The sequence below is a fragment of the Cavia porcellus genome, unplaced genomic scaffold, assembly GCF_034190915.1.
Source record: "Cavia porcellus strain 051 isolate PalLab524CR breed Dunkin Hartley unplaced genomic scaffold, mCavPor4.1 scaffold_10, whole genome shotgun sequence".
NCBI classification, from domain to species: Eukaryota; Metazoa; Chordata; class Mammalia; order Rodentia; family Caviidae; genus Cavia; species Cavia porcellus.
The window spans coordinates 36,373,687-36,397,511 of NW_026947493.1; the positions used below are offsets into that span (position 1 = coordinate 36,373,687).

The 23,825-nt window shown below is 36.0% G+C and overlaps 1 protein-coding gene across 13 annotated transcripts in view; it reads right to left on the bottom strand.

Moving 5' to 3' along the window:
- Positions 1 to 23,825, bottom strand: part of Erc2 (ELKS/RAB6-interacting/CAST family member 2) — a 1,000,708-nt gene that overhangs the window by 671,459 nt on the left and 305,424 nt on the right. For all 13 annotated transcript variants that reach the window (XR_010050129.1, XR_010050130.1, XM_063257298.1 and 10 more), the window contains one exon: positions 11,040 to 11,114. Coding sequence is in view for 11 of the 13 variants with exons in the window: in XM_063257298.1 (XP_063113368.1) it covers positions 11,040 to 11,114 (75 nt within the window). In the remaining 2 variants the exon portion in view is untranslated. The remainder of the gene's footprint in view (positions 1 to 11,039; positions 11,115 to 23,825) is intronic.

Sequence of the window (23,825 nt, forward strand, 5' to 3'; positions counted from 1 at the left end):
TAGAGAAAAACTATATTTATCATTTTCATTTGCACTTTCATGATGACAAATGACGCTGAGCATCCTTTTTATGTCTTTTATTGGTCATTTGGACATCTTTGAGAAAATATCTACTCAAATTCTTGGCCCAATTTTTAACTGGTTATTTGTCTCATTATTGTTGAGTCATTTCTCTTTTTTTATTTTTTTGAGACAAGATCTCTCTATGAGTTCAGATTGACCTTGAATGCTCTATATAGGCTCAGGCTGGCCTGAATTAACTGTGATTCTCCTGTTCCAGCAAGCATAAACCACCACACTCTGTTGTTTCTTTATTTTTAAATAGTATTTTAATTAAAGGTAATGTATGTAAAAGACTATCTAGATCACAAATTTTCAGTAGGATGTATTATGTCAAAGTGAACAAAGCCGATTATGTGCCAACCGGATCATAAAATGGATACCTCTGTTATCAGGAGATATATGTACTCCAAGAACAGTCCTTCTTTGCCTTCCTATATTCCATTCTCCCCAAATTAGCCACTAGCAAACATCTAACACCACCATTAGTTTTTGGCTATTTTGGGAATACACACTAACAGAATCATATATGTTCTCTTTCTATCTGTCTTATTTTGGAATTGTCAGAATGACATTCAATAGTATTGTTACAAATGACATCAATGTGATCCACACCATTGCCATATAGCATTTTAGTGTCTGAATGCTCCATTATTTGTTTATCTACTTAACTACTGATAGTTGTAATGATTGATACACAATGTCAACTTGAAAAATATACAAGTCTTAACTGAGCAACTCAGCAGGGAGCCAGGATCCTTACTTTATAAACATCCTCATCCTCATCCTGTTCACATGGAAATGGTGTGAGTGCTATACCTGACCTAGGGCATGGTAGCCTGCTTTACAACATAAGGGAAGAAAAGAGGCTTACTCTTTTCCCTCTTTTGCTCTTGCTGTTGTTGCTGTCTTCTGCCACCTGGAAGTGTTGCCCCTGTGCCATACCACCCTGCCTTGGAGCCAGCTCATTATGGACTGAAACCTCCACAAACTGTGAGCTAAGTAAACCTTTCCTTCCTCAATTTTTGGTGTTGGGTATTTTGTTCTACAAATAAGAGAAAAGTAACCAAGACAATAGTTATTTTGTTTGTTTCAAATCTTTGGTTATTTTATGTTTAGTTATATTTTATACATTTCCAATTAAGTTAGATCTTATATAATCACTATTAAAATTTGCCTGATACTGAGTTTATTAATACTATCATAAGTGATATTGTTTTATAACTTTCATTTTTAATTATAACTAAAGTTTACAAACAAGGTTCTTTTTTTAAACAATGACTACCCACTAGGGTGAATTTTATGTTTATATCTATAATCTATGTTTACCTATAGATTCACTGTAATTTTCTACACATACAATCATGTGGTCTGTGAATAAAGATGGCTTTATACTTACTTTCTAATTCTTATTCCTACAGTGTCAAGAGCATTGCTGCATAGAAGTGATGGTAATAAGCATTACTGACTTGGGCCTTACAACACAGGAAAAGCTGTCAATATTTTAGCGTCATATCTGTAGCCTAATGTCCTTGTGATAAATACCTGAAAAAAATCAATTTCTAGGAGAAAAGGTGATTTTTGGCGTATGATTTTAGAGGTTTCAGTCCACAGTCAGAGATACCTCCATTGCTTTTAAGCCTGCGGCAAGGCAGAAATGCCACAGTGGAAGGCTATGGGACTCAGTAAGTGTAGGTGGAGGGACTAGGAAAAGATAAAATATTCAGAGTCATGCCCCTGTCATGCAGTCACTTCCAAGTTTCTGTTACCTTTCAATAATACCTTTCAATAATAATAAAATTATTCCATGATCCATTCAGTTTCTGAAAGCCCTACCTCTGAACACATGAGACTTGGAGGGGACATTTTAAACCTAAAACAACAATCATATATATTTGGCATAGCTTTCATATAGCTATCTCTTGTTTAAGGGATTAATAAAATCCTTTCTAATTTGAATTTCTTAAAAGCTTTTTTAATATAGCCATTGCATTTATCAAATATACTTTTTATTAAATTTTCTGTTAATGTGGTATATGATACTGATTGATAGCTAAGTATAATTCCAACTTTACATTCCTAAAGTAAACACAATTTGGTGGTGTCATTTATTTGTCACTGAATTCAGTTCACCAAGATATTTTGTAGGAATGCTTATCCAATCAAATACTTATAATTTTCTCTTGTAATATCTTTATTGGGCATTAATATCAGATTTGTACTGGTCTCAGGAAACAAGATGAGAATTACTTTTTTTCTACTCTGGAAGAATTTCTGTGTGAGTGATTAATCACTTCCTCAAATGTTTGGTACAACTGACTGAGGAAACCATCACAGATACATTCATTTCAGTTTTTTCATTTTTTATTGATTTAGTTTAAACTTTTATAGAATCATTTTCTTTAGTACATTAAAACCACAGATATTGTTTCTTCTATGTGCTTTCACAAGTTCTAATTTTTAAATAATTTACTTATTACCTAACATTTCAATTTTATTATTATAAAATTATTAATAAAATCCTCTTCTCTTTTTAAGGTTATATAGCTTTACCTTCTTTCCATTCCTCATACTGGTTATTTGTTGTGTCTATTTTTCTGGATTCTACCTAGAATTTGTCAATTTTGTTAATCTCTTCAAAGAGTCAGCATTTGGCTTTGGTGTTCCTACCTACAATACGTTTGCTTTATATTTCACTAATTTTATCTATTATCTTTACTATTTTTTTCTTCTACTTTTTTATGCTTTAATTTCTTCCGTTGTTTTTAACCTTAAATATTTTTCCAAGCAAGCTGAATGATATGCTCTTCCTTAAATAGTCCTTGAACTTGCTAGCCTCTTTGCCTTTGCTCCGATAGTTTCCATTGTTTATAAACCATACTTCCCTTTATAAAAATGATACCTATTTTTCAATATCCTCCTCAAACGCTACTATATCCAAGAAGCAGTCCCTGTCTTCTTTTATTTAACATTTCTTCTGTTTCTGTAGATCATTTTGGCCTTATTTCATTTTTATAAGATGGGTTACATACTTCCTTCCATTAGCATCCTAAGACTGAAAAGTTGAGTTTTGTGATTCTGTGAACAAAGCACCTACTCAGGAAAAACTGTTGTCCATGATCCAACTTCAGGAGTTATATTCACACAATCTAACCCAGTTAAATTGCAACTATTATCTAATGGCAAGTTAGTCAAATCTTCAGAATCAAAAGCATCATAAGAATTTTGGCACATAAAGGAAAAAAATCTATCTTTTTGTAAATATTTTTTTGAATGGCATCCATATAACATTTTTTTCCTCAATCATTTAAAACCCACACACATCCATCTTGTTTAAGGAAAGCAGTCAAATACACCACCAACCTCTTTTAAAGAAAAGCCAAGTGTCCCAGGCCCATCTAAGGAAAACAGTCATATAAAACTAAATCAGTTCCCTGCCCTGCTTTTTTTTATTTTAAAAAGTAAAACAGAATAAAAGGACTGAAATTATACAGAATTTCAAAAAAAAGTAGGAAATTAATGCTAGTTAATATATTGGATGTTGTTATCTTAGAAGTACTTCTTCAGTTTACAACATCTAGGCATCCAAAAATGATCAATCGAACAATGACCACACAAACTATATTAATAATCTCTGTTAGTTCCTCAAAAAACAAAGTTGATTTTTGTGTGTGTGAGGTTTTTTTCAGGTTGAAAGATAAGAAGATGAAATTTACTAAGCGGAAAATAAGCTAAAGGATAATTCTGACTATATTCATGGGTAGTGCACATTAAAAGCATTGGGCTTTGCAAGTTTGCACAAATTGCCATGCTATGAAAAAAGAAACTTCACGCAAAGACTTGAAATTCAGGGGAGTTGCAGGCAATGTTCTGGCTGTAGGTCCATATTTGGATCTTTAGTTAGAAGCCTGATAACACATAGATGTAAAATGGATTAGCTTCGATTAGAGCACAATGTACAGCTCTGCCCCTTTCCAAAAATATCAGATAGGCATCTCTAGCTGTCTGAACTGTCTTTACTGTTCAACATACAAACCTCAGTGTACATTTTCTAAAATCATTGTTGACAGAAAAGCCAGTTGAACACATGGGCCATCTGTAGTCAACCAGATAGAAGTAGAAAGCACAAGGGTTTGATGGGAAGCTTACGTTCCCATCTCAGATGCCAACCGATTAACTCTAAGACCGTAAGCAGCCTTCGTATTTTCCCTAAACCACAGCTTTCCAGCTGTGAAATGGGGAAGGTTATGTCTGTTTAAAGATCTGTTGCAAGTGCCTGACCCCATATGTAGTAGTACTCTTGTAGTTAGGGTGACTCTGGTGCTGCAAGTGTTGTTTTGCTGTTACTGTTGTATTGTAATTGCTTAGTACCCACAAAAGGAACATGGCACTTTCTTTTTGTTTGTTTTTGTATTGCTGGAGATCAAACCCAGGCCTTCACACATGCTAAGCAAGTGCTCTACCACACAGCAACAAAGTATGACGAACACAGTGAATGTTTAAACTTTAAAAAAAAATTTGCATCAAAAGACATTGCCATTAATAACCCTCAAAATACTCTCTCTCTTCAAACACATTCCATGGTTCTTGTCATTTTCTGAAGCAGTTCTGGAAGTTCACTTTTGGGTGTTTAGTTGTCCTGTCATGGCTGTATCCATGCCCTGAATCAACTCAAAATGTTGACTTTTCCTGGTCATTTTTATGTTAGGGAAGAGCTAGAAATCACAGGTCCAGTGAGTAAAGTCAGCCTGCCTTTCTGGTGGACAGCACTTGGTCACAGCATTTACCATATTTCTGATCACACCTTATAAAGACACACATAAAAGAGGACTTCCAAAGTGGCAAGAAAGATGGGCTAATTGTGTTTAGAAGCAAGGGGGCTGCCTGAGGGGGGGTCAATACAATGTGTCTTTTACTGTAATTTTAAACACTATTTCTTTTATTTAGAGAAAAAAGCAAAACAGAAAAAAGGGTAGAAATAATACAGAATTTCAAAATAAACAGTAAGAAATCACTACTTGATAAATTACATATTGTTATCTTAGAAACAGTTGCACAAGTCACAAAATCAAAGCATAAAAAGTAGACAACCAAACAATGACAGTACAAACTATCTATTTGATGAACTAACAAAAACTTAATAGTATGGTTATTTATCATGCACACTTAGACATACAGTTGTATTCTTCAGAGCACTTTCTTTCCCTTTCATTATCATATATCTATTACATATTTTGAACCTTATTACTCTTTCAGTTTTTATTATTATTTTTATACTAGAAAGATAATTCATTAGCACAATTTGTAATAGCTAAATCTTGAAAACAACGAAAATGCCCATCAATTGCTGAATGGATGAAAAATATGTAGTATTTTTATACAATGGAATATTACTCAGCTATTAAAAAGGATGATCTTGAGGCTGTTATAGGTAATTGGAGGCAACTTGAAACTATCCTCATAAGTGAAACAAATCAGACTCACATTTATAAATATCATATTGTCATTCTAGTATAAAAATAATAAACACACTATATTTGATCAACCTCTGAACATACCCAGACCCTTATATTCTTCAGAGCTATAAGTCATCATTATAGCTTGATGAGAAAAAAATGGCTTTGGCACAAATTTCCTATGAACACAGAATCCTGTGAGAAGAAATAATTTTAATTAAGACTCAAGATAGATCCAAGGATAAATGAAAAAAACCTAAGTAGGGCCTAGAGCCAAAAGAAATATGGCAACCACTTTCTAGTATCTCTGATTAAATTGCAGTACTCTGGTAATTTCATGAGAGTTACTAGTTTGTGTTTCATAGCCTAGGTTTGATGGGAACTTTCCTAGTTGGGTGACTTTGGGAAAGTTTCCAAGCAGTAGCTCTTGCATTTGCAATGTTGTATTACATCCTTTCCACACCTTGTGAATGTGAAATATCTTCATATGAGGAAGATACTTCTTAGTAGAAGCTTTACCCAGTGGAGGTCAGCACCTCTGCCCTAATAACAGTGATCTGCCTGGGCACAAAGAGAAAGTATAGTCTTTAGTTTCAGTAACAACATTACTCGCCACAATCATGCTGCACTTGAATGAAAGTCAAATTATTTCATGAATTGCACAAGTATGCTTCAGAAATGAAGTCAAGCTTAATCTTGTGTTAGTAGTGAGTTTCGAAAATCTTTTTTTTAAAAAGCCTAATGGAAACAAATGTTACTCAAGATGAAATACTCCCTGCACACCAATCCTGAGGTGATCTTCTTACTGGAACACTAAGTACCCACAATCCTCACTTCACTTACCAGTACACTGTCTCTTACTGTCATTTTGTGCCTGACTTCTTTTTCTTTCTTTTTTTTAATCGGTACTGGGGATTGAACTCACTACTGCATGCTTGCAAGGCAGGCGTTTATGCCGCTGAGCTAAATCTCCAGCCCCTAATTTAATTCACTTAGGTTAACAAATTCACCCGATCACATACATTTTCTGCAACTTTTCTAAAAACTCTTACATCACTATGTTCTACTTGATAATTTCTACTGAAAAACAATTTCTGCTGTGAAAGAAAGTTAGTTGTCTTGATGAATAAGTATTACGTAAAGCATTCAAAAAAATTCAACAAATGAGAATTAAGGAACTTCGTGCATTTTCTTTTCATTCTGGGGTGTGAAGCTTGAAGTTTTAAGCTCCATCTCAGTAATAATTCTTACTCTAGGATTGGGGTTTTTTGTTTTCCCTTTTTTACATTAAAAAAAAAAAAAAAAAAAAAAAAACCTAGGAACCAGAGATATAGCTCAATGGCACAGCTGCCTGTCAGGTTCAAGGTGTTGAATTCGATTCTTGGATCAGGACAAAGCAAAACAAAACACCTAACTTTCGCCTCACTCTTTCTTCTATGATTTTTGGCATGGTTACGTGTACTCTGCTCAGAAAGCTGGAGAAAGGCTATCTGAAAAATAGAGCTCCACAAGAAGAAAACCAAGATTTTTAAAACACGAAATACCTTTTTGAGCCCCTGGATCAAGTTGTGCCTGAAGCAATACCTTGCTTTTTTCCATTTACACAAGCCAATAAATTTCTTTTTGGTTACACTCACTTTTGGATTAGACTTTCATTTACTTAGAAGCTCTGAGAAAAAAAGTTTGAGATTATCTGACGGATACTGTCACTGCTATAATGCATTTTTTAAAAAGTAAATCTTTATGAATGAAACCAAGAAAATGAAACTACTGGACACCATGTCATGTCAAGTCCATAACAAAAAAACAGTTAAAAACACATTATTTCAAAGGAATTAGAATTAAAGAAAGGAAACTAAAACACACAAGCCCATTAACTGTTATTCTTATTGACAGCTCTCTATAAGAACAAAAAAAATAACTCAGTAAAGAATCTTTAGACATAAAATGAGGAAAAGGAGAAACATCGTGTCTACAAGAAACTAATTTTTCCAAGAAAAGCACACAATGTTCCACATGCAATCTTGGAACATACCTGCCAGATCAAATCAGGATCAAATTTAAAACTTGGAGTTTCCTGCAAGAAGATCAATTACAAATAACTATATCTACTGTGCTCCCATTCACTTTCCTTCAGACCATCTCAGACCCTTGGGTCAAACTGGCTTGCACAAGTGATGACTGCACAAGCACTGTCCCCACTTTACAGTGGCCTCTCCTATGCCATCTCATAGTGACACAGTATCCCAGCTCTCGAGGTTCAGAGGGGAACATAGCAATCTACTAGTTCTGCTAGGCTGCATTTCTTCCAACCTAGTGCTCAAAGTCAAGTAAGATTCCACACGTTTCACAATAAATGCCTTTCTCCAGTTGGTATAATATGTGTATAAAGTGTGACCCAAAAATACAATGAAGTTTAAATTGAAAAAAAATATATTATGGTAAAAGACACATTCCATCAGTTACTCTCCCTCGATATACCCTCCTCTACGTCAAAGACACTTATCCAAGTCATTCATGACACTTTCTGAAGCAGCTCTGGAAATCACCTATATTACTACATTTAGTTGTGTTGTTAAGGCTTCCTAGACGTTCCAAATTGATTCAAAACATTTATCTTCATGATTGTTTTTACTTTGGGGAAGAACCAGAATTTGCATGCTGTCATATCTAGTGAATAAGGTAAATGAGGCTATATCTCAATGCTATTATGGACATGCTTTTATGTTGGATGGCATATAGCAGAAACAGTCTGTATTTTTTGTACTATCTCATAAAGGCACCTAGAAAGAGTACTTATTTGCTCCAGAAAGTGGCAAGAACATAAGAAACCCAAATTATAAATAAAAAGCGAAAAAAAAGATAGATAGTAAGAGGTAGAGAGATACTTTTTTTCTCAAATGGGAAGGAGACTAAGAACTAGAGAGAGTGGGGAGGAAGGAGAGGGAAAAGAAACGAAAAAAGAACTTAAGATATAAACAACTACACACAACGAATATAAATATTATGTACTATGAACACATATTAGTATAATAAAAAAAGAAAGTTGTAAGAACAATAATCATGTTCAAACCAAGGAAGAGTATTTTGAAAGGGATTAATGACAAAGTACCTTTTACTGCAATTTTTTTTTTTTAATTTAAACATTCACCCATATAGTTTGACCAAACTTTCCATGTAGGGATGTTTGGGGTTCAGAAGCTCATTTCCAATTTCTTTAAGAAGTAGTAAACAAGTAGTAATTTGTGAGCCCTAATTCTTGTCATTTACCTGAAACTACAAGTCAGTTTACGTTATAAAAGCTCTTTTCAAGACTTTTCTAGGGCACTAGATGCCACTTTCCCAAAGCGAAGACACAGGATCCCAAGTTTCACCCTCTGGATTTAAAGATCACTTTTATTTGGTAGTCAACTCTAGTCTTCCTAATGTGAGTTTCTAACATTCCCTCCAATTTCCAATCACAAAACTGGATGAGATCACAGCCTCTGTCAAGAGTTACACACATGGCCAAGGTGATGACCCTCTACCAGCTGCCTCCGTAACTCAATTTAGGTGTGTCCTGTATACATGGTAATGGAATCCAGATTTCTTTACAGACAAAACATACGGCAGTGCTTTTGTAAATTAACAGACATCCAAAAAGAAAAATTTTGGCTGTTTCCTGACAAAATATATTGATTTTCATACATCCTAAAAATGTTCCTATGCCTGTAAAGCAGCATCATTAGCACCCAAATAGGAAAATTTCAGGCGTAATTTAATGATACAATGTATATGTGAGTTTGCCCTAATAACCATGCTTTTATGCCTCCCATATAGACAGCCTGTGAGTTTTTATTTCCTAATGATTTTACTGTATAATTCAACTAGAATTTAAAATAATCTTTAAATCTAAAAAATTACCAAAACACAGCAACTGTCTTTGTACCAAGACATTAGCAAGAAAATACCATACTACGACAGAAGTTTTTAAGTTCTCCAAAGATTTCTAGAACTTATTTTTCCTTTATTTTAAAAAGTGACAATTTCAAAATAGATTCTCATTTACTACTTGTATTAGGGATTGGGAAGGTTGGTGGAAGCAGGACTGAACCACTATGTGCAAAATAAAAATTGAGCGTTTTGTACTACTGTCTTTTCTTTTTTTTTTTTTTCTATTTTAACTTATTTATTTTTTTATTTTTGGCTTTAACCGTGTTTTAGGTTGGTCACAATGAGAACAATGAATTCTCAATTATAAACCACTGCCTCCTCCCAACAACATGTTTTGTTTTGTTTTGTTTTGTTTCAAATTAAGTTAAAGTTATATAAATTCAAAACAATTGATAAGTCATGATTAACAGGTATTTTTAATACTGTTAGTATTTGGTCTTTTCAATTATATTTTCAAATCAATTTACTGCAAAACACATGAAAGCCTATGACTTACATAACCTCACTTGGGGGACATATGTTTTAAAGCCAATGTTCCACATTATTTGCTCAAAAAAAAAAAAAATACTAGTTGGATGAAGACATTGCCATTGATGAGGAAAAAAAATCCCAAGTACATACATGCTAAGAATTCAATAATTAATATTAGTTTCTTTTTCCCTTGGACTTAGGTATTTTTTTGGCAGACAACTCAAAATCATGCACTATAAGAAAAACAGAAAAATCACTATCCCATCATCAAGCTTGAGAATTCTCTTATCAGCTGATGGTGTCCTGAGTGTTAAGCTCAAGTATGGAATTTGCAGACTACAAACAACTTTATAAAACATTTTAAATAAAGAATTATTTATTTTTATTTATTCTTTAAGTATTTTACTATTTGTTTCCTTCTACTAGAAGAAAAAAACTCAAAATTTCTAGATATTGGCAAAGCAATACTTTTCATTTAGATCTGCTTCTTAATTATAGATCATGGCATAGCCATCATCTTTTACTTTATTACTCTTTACATGCTGTAAATCCACTAAGAATAATTTTTGCATTCCTTTCAATAGCTGAGATCTATGCCACAGTCAAATAGGATACTTTGTGCATTTTTAATAAATGTTTACTTCCAGACTTGTTTAGGAGAAAACAGTCATTAAAAAGTAAATTTTGCTGACCGCAGTATGATTTTAATTATTCAATACCTCTAATGCATATAAAATACTTTCCTATAAAACCCTGTTTCTCAGAAGTGCTTTTTCATTGCACTGTGAATATAAAGGGTAGTTATTCTAACCTTAGAAATTTATTTTTAAAGCACATACAAACACTCCTTAAGGTTAACAGCATTGGACATGTTCTGGAAATTAACCCAGCTTCTTTCAGAAAGGCACATTTCAGCCCTTTATTCATTTGCATAAAAAAGGTACCATAATTAAAAAGCCAATAAATTAAATGCACCCAGAAAGGCACAAAGACCCAGAAGTAAGGCACGCAAGTGTCTAGAAAACATACAAGATTAATTTCACACACTCGTTAGGTATTATCAAGTTAGCAAAAACTCTGAAGGCAGCGCTGTTTTTGACAAATGTGCTCAGCTCTTACCTTCATTTCAATGACAGTCTGGAGAGCCTTCGTCTTGGCTGGCTCCTGCTGAAGTTGGCTTCTTCGGTGCAGTTCCTGGGGAGGAACACGATAGAAATAAGCCTGACGGTTCATCCTTCCATTACACCATGACCTTTACACAGCCATCACACAGCCACTGGGTCCAGGTTCCCCGTGCACAGACATAAACAAGCCACAGGTGCCTCTTCCCCCACACTCTTTAGCATCCCTCCTGCCTGCAGCCTGCGTTCCGGTGAAACACTCCTGGCACATGCGCTATTTCTGAAACTTTCATCAATAATTAATGCCAACTGTGACAAAGCCAGCAAGTAATCATAGTCCAAATACTGTTCAACACTGGGGCTGATGCCCAGCCATCAAATCATAATTTACTAAATTACATTACTCTGTGCTCCCAACACAAACACAGCAAGGGAACGGAAGAAAGAAAGTGACTAACGTGGTTGCAAATCTGCTGCACGCATGGCATTTTGCTACTGAGGTAGGTTTAAAATGAACAATTTAAAACCATTTCAGTGCAACTGTGACATTTTTCTTCACGGTGATTTGATGAAACCCTGTGAATCTCCTGCTTCCAAATCCAAGTTTCTATCCTTGTTCAAAAATCTTAACTGTGGGTTATACATTTACATAGCATGAGGACAAGAAATTAAAATGGCATTAATATCAACAGTGTTACAAGAGAGATGACAGTGCTTAATGCCAGATGTGAATCCAATAGCTCATGAAATAAGGAACAATATTTCTTTAAATAAAGAATGAACAACATAATTACAACTTAAGCTTGAAGGCTCATTTGTTGCCTCCCTTTTCTCAAAAGAACAGTTTTGTCTAGATTTTAAAAGCTGTCTTGGCAGAAGAAACAAAGATAAGATTTGTTCAGGTCATGCACTCATTTTCTTAATAAGTATCAACAGAGTTATTAGAGTGAGAAACAGCAGGAATAAACAATGGGCGAGTACAGACTGCTGATATAGGGCACTTTTGGGGAAATTTCATTAAGACTTACTTCTGCTTCCAGAAATCTCAGGTAAGTAGTCAATATCAAATAGCTCTAGATTTTGGAACTAATGGACCATAAACATCTAAAAAAAAAAAAAAAAAAAAAAACTTTGGCAGGAGGAAAAAAGATCAATATAATTTCTAGCTTTTTCCAAGTAACGGTATTTAAAATTAACTACTTTCTCCACTATCACTGCCATTTCATAAAGAGAAGGTATATATTAATGTAAGTATTGTCAGAAGAACCAAATACCACAAAAATGATAGTCTATCCAGGACAAGACAAAAAAGCAGGTAATCTTTCTTTTTTCTTTTTCCCCCTCTGTTAGTTTATGTTACTAAAACAGAATATATATATATACATTTCCAATCCCATTACTCTCTTGTTCCTTTCCTGCCCCTTCCTCTGGTCCTGTTCTTCCATCTCCCATATCCAAAAGTCTACCTTCTATTTTCCTGTCATCTCTCCTTCCTTTCCCTTTTCTTCCTTTCTTTTCTTTTTCCATTTCTCATATAAGGGTAAATATTTAGCTTTCTGAATCCTATTTATTTATTTATTTGGTTTCTCATATAAGAGAAGATACGTACATTTTAACTTACTGAGTCTGGTGTATTTTACCTAGAGAAGTTGCATTCATTTTAATTTTATGCCATAGATAATCTTATTCTAGAATAAAAATTATGAGACAATTTTGCTGAATAAAATAAATAAAAATAGTCAAGAAATAACTAAGCAAAAGAGTGAAAATTAAAACCATAGGGTAAGGGAATGCGGTGTTGTAATTTCTGTCAAACACAAAACAATAAGGACAAATATACAATTTACAATGAAAGCTAAACTATGGTAACCTATACAAAACTGGGAATAGTTCTGGTTTCTATAATTAACAAGTTCTATTATCTTATAAACCATGCCAAACTCCAAGTTGGGCTCTTTCCCTCTGTATTTTCCTTTAAAAATACGAATAAAATCTCCTATTAACAGACAATTGTAATTTTTTTGCTTTTTTTTTAATCGGTACCAGGGGTCAAACTCACGACTGCACGCTTGCAAGGCAGGCACTTAGGCCACTGAGCTAAATCCCCAACCCGAAAGCCCTAATTCTTAAGAGTCAGTATTACAACCCACATGCACACTAAGTGAACAATCTGAAAGCCCCATCTCAGATGTTTTATGCACTTCTGACATTCTTAAAATGTTCACCCTGCCTGAGCAGATAAGATTAGTTGCCCAATAAAGATTTGTGCTCCTCTTTCATAGTGCAGAGTTGTTGCTAAGAAGCCCTATGGCCACTACCAGCACCACTCTGCTTCCAGATAGGACTTATTTCTGCCAGCAGAACATGGACAGAATAATAAAGAAATCACATCTGTAAAAACTTGCAAACTAGTTCTCACTTCTCCATTTTTGGCTATCTGCTGAATAGAAGTAAATGACTCTAAGACCCAGGAATATGGCAAAACTCAAGGCAAAAAGAGCCTGGGTCCCTGGAACACTATTTGAAAAGGCTGCTGAGCTCCTATAGTAGGTGGAAGCATTAATGAAAAATAAACTTCTATTAAGTCAAGCCTTTGAGCCTCCACACACTACCTGCAGAAATCCAAGCTTTCTGTTTCACTACAGCAATACACTACAACAATAACTCCACAACAACAGCAAAAAAACTACCTTATTAGTCCTATATTGTTCACTGCTTTTTAATCACAAAAAAGAGATTTTTGTGTATGGTTGTTTGCCAAGTTCTTCCAAATAGATTCACAGATCCAGGCTCAGCACCCCCAAAATGTACCTCTGAACCAGACTTTGGGGCTAAGAATGCTTAAATTACCCCTCACCTCCTGGGAAATGCAGCTACTGTATACTAGTCTTAAACAATTAATAATTCCCCAGAAGCATTTTCTGTTTTCTCATATAATTATGGGTAAGTACAAGATTTAACTTACTCTAATAGGTTTTAAATGGCAATGTTAATTGCCATATAACTAATCAAGTTAGTTATATCTAGGACTTTTCTGGTCACAGATTTCTCAAATGCAAAGTGTAGATCCTCTCCAGAAATGGGTACATAAGCACATACACAAGCAAAATGATGTGAACCATTTCAAATGATTCACAGAGCCAGGCTCAGCAACCCAGAAGTTTATCTCTGAACAAGACTTCAGGGCTGAGAAATTTTTATTGAGAGGAAAGAGCACTGTATGCATAGTCAGAAGTCAAGAGTCTCAAGTCCCTCCCTGAGAGCTTGGGCACACATGCTCCCTTCTCATCAATTCAAAACCCATCATCTAAATGGGAGAGGGAACCTTATGTTCTTTATAAGTATGCTCCCTGAACATGTGATAAAATGTAAACTTGATAGCTTTACATTTTATAATCAATTTAGGTACTTTATTTTCCTGTATTATGATCCCCTTCTAAATTTAAACTGGTATTTAGGGAAGGTCTCTGACAAGGGTGAATATTCACCTGAAAGCTAAATAATGAACAGAAGCCAGTAAGCAAATACCTATGGGAAGCAAGATCCAGATAAAAAGGACAAAGTAGGAAAAAGTGGACCTACTGAGGTAGGAAAAAGTACCCCTAACTGGGTGGCAAGGGAAGGACAGTCTGAAGCCCACCCACTAAGCCCATTGCAGAGATTCCTGAGATACCAACTTTGAACCCCCTCAAGTACTATTTGAAGACATTATTCTGGGAATCATACTTTGAGTCACAGATTCTAAAACTGGATTGAAGAAAGCCACTGGCTTTCAATCCAGTTTCCCTCAGGGACCATCCAACCATCTTGCCATTCTTCTGGATCTTTACACTTTTCCCTCACATGCCCTTCTCTCTGGAGTATTTGGAGAAAGTGTGAATGAGAGGGAGGGCCTGGCTGCTTCACAGCTCCAGCCAATAGGGCCATTTTAAAGATGCCAGCAGGGAATGGCATATGAAGCAACAGTATGTTCCCTGTACACCCCCATGGTCCAGATGGCTGACGATTACAGGAGCAGAGGACAGCTCCTACATAGACAACTTCCCCTGTCTGGAAACACATGACACACTCAGACCATGAGGGAACACAGAGGTGAAAGTGATGGTGGTGGTGAAATTTGTACAGAAAAGGGTATAGTCCATTTTTTTCTACAGACTGTCATTTCAAACACTTACCTATAAGGAAACCTTATAGTAGTATAAAATACTAAGAGCTTACAGAATCAGAAACCACAGAAAAAGCAGGTTCAGCTTCTCCCTCACATCCAGCTCTTTTACATCGCTAATGTAGGACAGTGAGCTAAAGCTTAGGAATTGACATCTGTGCAGTCACTTTCATGCAGAAGCTTTGATAGATGAAAAGTTATCTCCTTACATATGCCAGGTCTCAGTCTGCTCTTTCTGACTCTCCTTTGCTTGACCTCGTTCTTTAATACACACAGAATTTAGTAATACTCATCTGGCCACTCATTAAGGTCTTGCCATATCAAAGCATCATGCTAAGTACCTTGATATGAAACATCTGATCCAACCTACACCCTGAACTTATGAGGTAAAAATTAATCTATCCCCAGTTTTCCAGAGGAAACCTGAGGCTCAGGAGCAATGGAGTATCCCAATATCAGTCCACAGAAAAGCAAAGTTGAAATTCAGACCCAGATCTGTTATTCTCTAAAGCATAACCAAGCTTTCATCATCTATACCGTGTAGCCTCCATGAAACAAAGCTTTTTTTCCCCATGATTCTTCTAGAATGGAAACCCAGCCCACCACTCTCTCTTATGGACATCTGCTATGAAATATCTCCAGGTGCTTCAGTCATTTGGGTTTTTTTATTGTATATGTACATAGTACATAATGTTTACATTTCTTGTGCTACATTCTTTGGCACATGTTCATAATACATCTTAATCTCTTTTTGTATCCTCTTCCCCTTCTCCGCCTCCTAACTCCATCTTTTGATCCCATCTCTTGATCCTATTCCTTTCTCTTTTTGGACATACTCTTTGCACTCCTTGCATAGAGTTGTTACATGTACCTAACACATCCCAAGTCCTTTTCCATCCCCTATTCTCCCCTCTTTTCTCCCTCCCTCCACCTCTTAATTCTTCTCCCCTTGAGATAGATCTATTTCCCAACTTTCTATTATCTATCTTTTATTTTGCTCTTTATTTTTAATTTAGGTTTCTTATATAAGAGAAAATGTGATATTTAACTTTCTCTGTCTAATTTATTTCATTTAACAAGGTGCATTCATTTTCCCACAAATTATTCAAGTTTATCTTTCTTTTTTGCAGAATATAGGAGTTCAATCAAGACTCAACCTAACAATCCACCTTTAAAAGAGCTCCAGCTTTTCATTTCCTTCCTAAAATACAATGCCAAGAATGGCCATTCCACACTCAAACTGACTACCCTTTTTCCATGTCCACCCAAGCGGCTGAAAACTGGGTCAGCTCTTCAGGCAGCTATGAACTGATGGTATTACGCACCAAATAAGACTGCAGCTGTATCAAAATGGTGGGTCCATAAAAATATGAGACAAGGTAAATGGTGCACAATCAAGGGTCTCAGATGTATAAGAAAAAACAATGCGCCCAGGGGTGCGCATTCCACATGAGTGGTCCTTGGCATTCCCTGTGGGACTCTGAAACACTGGTCTTGTGGGTAACCTAGATGAAACCATCATCCATGTATATGCTTAAATGCAGCTTTAGGGGGCAGATAATGAGCAAAAACTGTTGGTGCTGCCTGCTAGTAACTCTCCATCTGCTCCAGGACCTAACAGTCCCATCTTTGCAGCATGATGCTACTACAGTACCAGCAATACTTCACTCCATTTGCCCTTACCTTTATTCCATTGCCTTTGATATTTTATCAAAATCTGTGGGAAACTAAAGCTAAAGGCCTGAGATAGGCAATAGTAGTGACTCGTCAACATCATGAATTTCAAAGACTCAATAAAAAAAAAAATGGGCATCTGAGATGCATACACACCTCTCAGAAGAAAAAATACAAATGGCAAATGAATATATGAAAAAATGTTCAACATCTTTGGTCATTTGAGAAATGCAAATTAAAACTGAAATTCCACCTCACTAGAGGAAAAAATAGCTATAATCAAGAAATCAACCAACAACAAATTCTGATGGCACTCTGAGAAAAAAGGAGCATTTCTCCACTGTTGGTGCGATGTGGACTGGTGCAACTACTGTGGAAATCAGTATGGAGATTCTTCAGTATAGATTAGAGGTCTCATTCAACTCAATTATTCACCTTCTAGGTATTTTCCCTAAAGAATTAAAAATACCATACCACAGTGATATATGTGCCCCCACATTTATAGCACAGCAATTTGTAATAGCTAAATCATGAAAACAATCTAGATGCCCGTCAATCCAGAATTGGATTTTAAAAAAGACGTGTTTTTATTAAAATGGAATACTATTTAGCCATAAAGAAGGATAAGCTTCAGACTTTTACAAGTAAATAGATGCAACTGAGACCATACTCATAAGTGAAATAAATCAGACTTACATGTGTATAGATAATATTGCTTCCCTGGTGTGAGAAACTAAAAAAGTAATTAAGGTCAAAATGTGCAATAGATATCGTAAAATCGGAAAAACTGTTCAAAAGGAAAAAGAAACTAGGATAGGCAAAAGAAAAAAGGAAGGAAGGGAAAAGGAAAAAATGCAAGTTACTTATACTACTAGTGTCTCTAAGTTTGTTGAAAAGGAAAGTTTGTGCTAATATCAATGGGAGAAATTTTTATGCCCAATATCTTATACTGTGATAACTACTTTAAAGATAATACTATGTAATGCATTAATTACTGTTATTTTGCTGGAGCTGCAAGAAAGGGACTAGCTGGGAGCCATTCAGTAACTGAGGTAATGAGGGGCTGCACAGACAGAAGGCAGAGGTATATCCTAAGAGATAAGCAAGCCATACTGCAGGGCCTAGAAACATAGTAAGAGCTTCTGTTAATTAAACTTCTACCATAGCCCAGCTTATGTAAGTTCTCACAGATAATACTTTTTTCTAATCCTCACAAGATAGCCAACCTGATGCAAATGTAAATCTGAAAATTAAGGACTATATCCAAGGTCACCCAGTTTGCAGTATAGGAGTCAGACTTCTGATACCCAATTGGGTCCTCACTTGTTTCATTACAAGGTGTGACTACAAGTAAAACCCTTTTAACAAACTCCTGGTAAAAGGGCACACAGTTTTTAAAATGCCAATTGTAAGTAGCCACCCATACTTATTACCAAAAGGTGGCATTTTTTTCTAATAACACTTTGAAAAAAGTAAAATGTACCTATAACCTCACCATCAGACATAACTGCTGTCCACACTCTAAGACACAGTTGCCAGACTTTTTTCCTATGAACATATATGTAAGTGTATATGCAGGGGGCAGAGAGGGAGTTCACTACTTTAGTTAAAATGGGGCAATATTATACACACCCTGGAGAAATCTATTATATGCTTTTAACATTAAATCCCAAAGTGCTGGTCCTTTATATAAACCTGACCAACAGGACAGTGGGGCATCAAACAGAACAAGGAGAGGAATGTTTTACCCCTGACATAGTTTAGAAACCTAAGATCACTGTAACAATATAAGTACACCATGTTGTAGCTTATTACTGTTCCCAGATTCTCTGTGGATAAGCAATACTATTACTGTCTGTGCCCAAGGAAGGCCACACATTGGCCCCCCACCTGAAAACCCACAACACCATGGAAAATGGTGACTTAGCAGGAGTAACAGTAGAGGGTGGTGCTCAGAGAAGGGGAAAGAGTCACCAACAAGGTGACATGGCAGAAGGTATATACCATGTGTTCTTTAGACAAAGAAAAACCCATATTTTCCTTTCCCTTCATAGAGATCTTGTGAAAACATATGACACAATACTCAGCATGTCCTTAGTGATCTTGAGAGGAAAAATACCAGAGTGCATTTTAAAGAGGCAAATTTAAAGCACATTAAACAAACAGCCCATCTTGCAATGAGTGCAGACAAGTGAGTCCATGGTCAAGTATTTCCCCAGTTCCCTTCTGGGTAACATAACAAACTTCCTTTTTTAAAAATATAATTAAAGACCAAAACCTTTCGAGATGAGTTATTAGGAAGATATAAAGGGCAACTAAATAAGACTGCATTAAAAACAATAAACTTCTCCACAAAGACACTATTGGGAGTTTAACTTCTAACAACTATGATGGCATAATTTTCCTATTGGCTCTTCCCTTGAAATAATAATTGAACTGGCAAGTCTATTCCTCATAAACACTTTTGTCATCTCTGGCTTGATGAGGCCTAGCTACTGAGCCACAGATAAATGTTTCTTCAAGAGAGTAAATCATGAGCCATATGTTAGAAATTACCCTTGCAGCTCTGTAAATGGGCTTGTACCCTCCTCTGTCCTCTTAAAAACAGTGAAAAGGAGATTTGGCAGCCAGACTCATACTAGACTCTTTTGAGAATAATACTGTTAATCCCCAACATGACATTTTGAAGCCTTTAGAGTCATATTTCACAACAATATTTTCAGTGTCTGCAGAGACCATGTTTATAAAAACAGATTCAAAACAATATAAAGAGACAACTAGAGACAAAGCTCCAGTCCTTGAGTCTAAAAACAAGTCATGGTGCTGACTATGAATATGCCCAAGACTTGGCCATCATCCTGAGAGACAGCAAAATCATCAGGGAAATCTCAATTTCCATGGCCAAAATGACCTAGATTCAAATCCTATCTCCATTTTTTTTCTAATAATTAATTTCCACTATGTAAACTTAAACAAGTAATACAGCCTACCTGTCTTTACAGTATTTGCAAAATGGGATGGTAATAGTACGGGCTTCACTGAGTAATGAGATTTAGATGTGATAATAGAAGGACTTTTGAGATTTTGTATTGCAATTTGCTAAAGTATACATTAGAATGGGCCTATTCTAATTTGCTCATATTTCATTAGCCAAAATGTAGTCACATGGCCACATACGCAAGGGGCATCTAGGAAAGGCAGTACAAATCTGTCACCATGAAGAACAGAGGAGTAAACTGCTGCTGTGACATCTACACAGCATGATTCAATAGAAACCAAAATCATATGAAGTAATTCCTGTACTGTCCACTCATGAGAGAAACTCTAAGGTTTCCATTTCACTCCATCCTATTCTAATCCATTTCACTTAAAATGCATTGACTAAGAACCCTAAGAACCAATTAGTCGGTTTTCCAACCCACAAACATTTTTCATATCACCATTTGTATTAGGAGTTAGAAGCATAAATCTAGGCTGCCTCTGGAGCTTGAACAGACTATAATTATACATTGTAAAAACTAATAGGAATACACAGAAAGAGAGAGAGACAGAGAGAAGGAGAGACAGAGAGAGGAAAGGGAGAAAAAAGAGAGAGGAAAGAGACTGCTGAAAAGAGGACAGAAAAAATATCAACGAGAAAGGAACAAGATAAGGAAAAGAGAGATGGGGCCTTCTGGGTGTTCACCACCCAGCACATGCCCAGGGCTGAGGAAACACCAGGCCTTGTTTTTCTGATGAGCAAACAAGTGAGGCACCAGATGTAGCTCTTCACAGTACTGCCCTAGAAATTCCACACAGCCTGTGCATAACTTTGCACCATGTTCTTCCCTGGGTATGCTAATATGCTAAGGGTATGGGACAATCACAGGGAGGCAATGGATTGGACAAGATAGAATGAGGATGTGCATTTTAGGTAGATACCCAAGCATACCCTGGAGCTGGCCTGACTTAAAGCAGGAAGACCTGAGAGGAGGGTGCTCCAGCTAAGGTAGAGATTACAGAAAGAGAAAAAATGGCTCAAGTCACAGGACACATAGAATATCAAAATGTAAGTTTGGGTAGCTGAATTGGAGATAGGAAAAAAAAAACTATGAAGATGTTTAGGTTTCTGATGTAGATAAATGAGTACCTAAAAGGGCTGTTGGTTGAGATGAGAAACAGAGAAAAAGGGATTCAGTTTTTGTGTAAGCTGTATTTGAGATACTTGAATCTCCATCAAAATATGCCCAATTGCTGTTAGAAATATGCACTAGAGCTGAGGTGAAAATGCTGTGGAGATGCAGGCTTGTGAATCATCAGCAAAGGATGATGCACCAAGACTACAAAGGCATCAAAGGCCACCACAGTACTCCACCTCCAGGGCCACCAGCCCAGTGTGTAACACATGGTGGCAACAGGAGTGGGAATGCTTGTTCACTAGAAAAAAGCATGATGCCCAAGTGAACCTGAAGTGTGGCTCAAGTTTTTTTTACTCATTCAGTAAGTATTTACTGGGCATATGCTGGATGACAAGCATTATGCCAGAAGCTGATGAAATCATGGTAAACAAGAGAATATGGTACTGATTCACGGTCTATTGAGCAAGACAACTGAAAACAATGAAGCAAATTTTAAAAATCAAATAGTTGGGAAAACTTATCAAAAAGGGGGGGGGCAGGTGCTAATGCAGAGAATACTAGCGAACAGGAAGGACCTATCTGGATTGTAACAGCTAAAAAGTTTTAATAGGTAGCATGTAAATGGAGGCCTTGAGGATGAGATGGATTATCTGAATAGCTGAAATAGTATTCTAGCTCTTAAAAAGCAAAGGGGTGTGGTAAGTAAAGGACTAGATCATAAGAAGTTTGGATTTCATTGTAAGAACAGATAGCAACGGAAGGTATTTAAGCAGAAAAATGACATGATATGACATAAATTCTTAAAAGCAATATCCCAGGTGTCATTACAAAAATGGTTGAAGGGGGGACTGTAGGCCATTGCAGAAGTGAATGATGGTAGTGGCCTATACAAAGGAGTCACAGAAGTACACAGAGAGAAGCTGAATGCCTTTTAAATATAATTGGAGGCATTCCATCAGGTTTTGACTATAAACAGGATGCAGTGGATACAAGGAATGATCAAGAATGATTCACAAATTTTCATTTTGGGCAATCAAGTGGAGTTTATCTCTCAACATTATTGTGAAGGATAAAAATGACAGTTTGCAAATATTAACCCAGGACTGGGGCTAGAACATTAGGTGATAAGCTATACCTACGAAACTTTCTCAACATTATCTCATGGAACCCCAACACAAAGTAGGTTTAATATGGCTGTTCTGTCTTTGTTTCAGGTCTCCTGTATCACAGGACTGTTAACTTCTTTCCTATAAACTTTGCCTCTTTAAACTATGTAAAGAGAGACAGAGACAGAGACAGAGACAGAGAGAAACAAGCTAGTATCATTTTATAACAAAAGTATCTTTCCTCACAGCTCTAACAAGTTACTCACAATAGTTCTTCCTACTAGGGCCACCCTCATACAACCATGAATCAAACATCATTCCTATTCTCATGTCTAAATTCAAGTAGCTCTTGGCTAAAGATATGAGTACAGAAATTCTCCCAAGTAAAATTCATATCCCAGAACTTGGCAATCATTTCTAACACTATTTCCTCACATTACCACTATTGTCTCTTAGTAATTGAATTAACTTTCTGTTGCTTCAGCCAAGGTGACTTGAGCAGAATATCCCATAGATATAAAGAAGAACTATAAAGACCTCAAGCAACACATAAGACCATCAGTGGTCTCTGGAATCAGGTCTCACCAGCTCCCTGATCTTTCCAACTCTGGGTTCAAAGACACTGCCTTATGGCCAGAAATCAGCCATGGTGACAGTAATTATATTTCAGAAATCTGCAAATGCTACAAATCACATACTGCCTTCTTCCATTCCTTCTAAAAGCCAGCTGTTAAATATTTACCGGCACATCACCTTCTTACGTGCAATGTGATGGACACTTTCTGTGTTCCAGGCATTATGCTGTAGTCTTATTCCATGTTTCCCTCTGTCCAAAAACCTCTAACAAGATGTTGAACTTGTGTGACTTCCCATCACGCCTTCTGCTGCCTCATTCCTCTTCACCTGCAATGGCCTGTCTTGCTGCCTCGATTTTCCTTCTATCCATACCCCACTTTTACTATCATCTCTCCTTATGAAGTCATTGCTAGATTTTCAAGAATTAGATTCAGCAAATCATCAACCATACCAAATAGAATTTTCTCTTCCTCTGTATCCTGTCCATACCATGTACAGACTTATCTCACACAGTTAATTTTTCACCTGAACTGTATAAAAAGGCTCATATTCAACTTTGGGGTCGGCCTTCTCCTCCAGAGAGAAATATACATAAATAAAACTTTAATCCAGGAGTTTGAAAACTTAACAAAGTTCAAGCCTATTTTCTTTTCCTTTTTAAGAAAGAGTAGAATTAGTATAAGAGTACCTGAAGTAATTCTAAGACTCTCACTAAAATATGACATGTGACAGAAATATATAGTGAATGTTTAATTTTTAAAAATTATACTAAAAGACATCTTGCCACTAATCCCCTTTAAAATAGTCCTCCTCACTTCAAACACACTTAACCCATTGTTCTTGATACTTTCTGAAGCAGTTCTAGAAGTCCTTTTTCCAGAACGTGTTTAGCTGCACTGTGGTGGCTGCTTCCATGTCCTAAATCAATTCAAAATGTTTACCTTTCATGATGATTTTGACTATCATTTTAACACTCATTAAGTGCCTGAGATGGACAGTGATCTGACCTTAAAGTAACTCTAAGTGAATGCTACAAGAGGTTGCATTTTTCTGATCAGCATTTCTATTTTTTTATCACTGACTCAACTGGAGTTCAATTAAATCAAAATCCTCCTAATTAAGGTAACAACTATTTTTATTAGAGA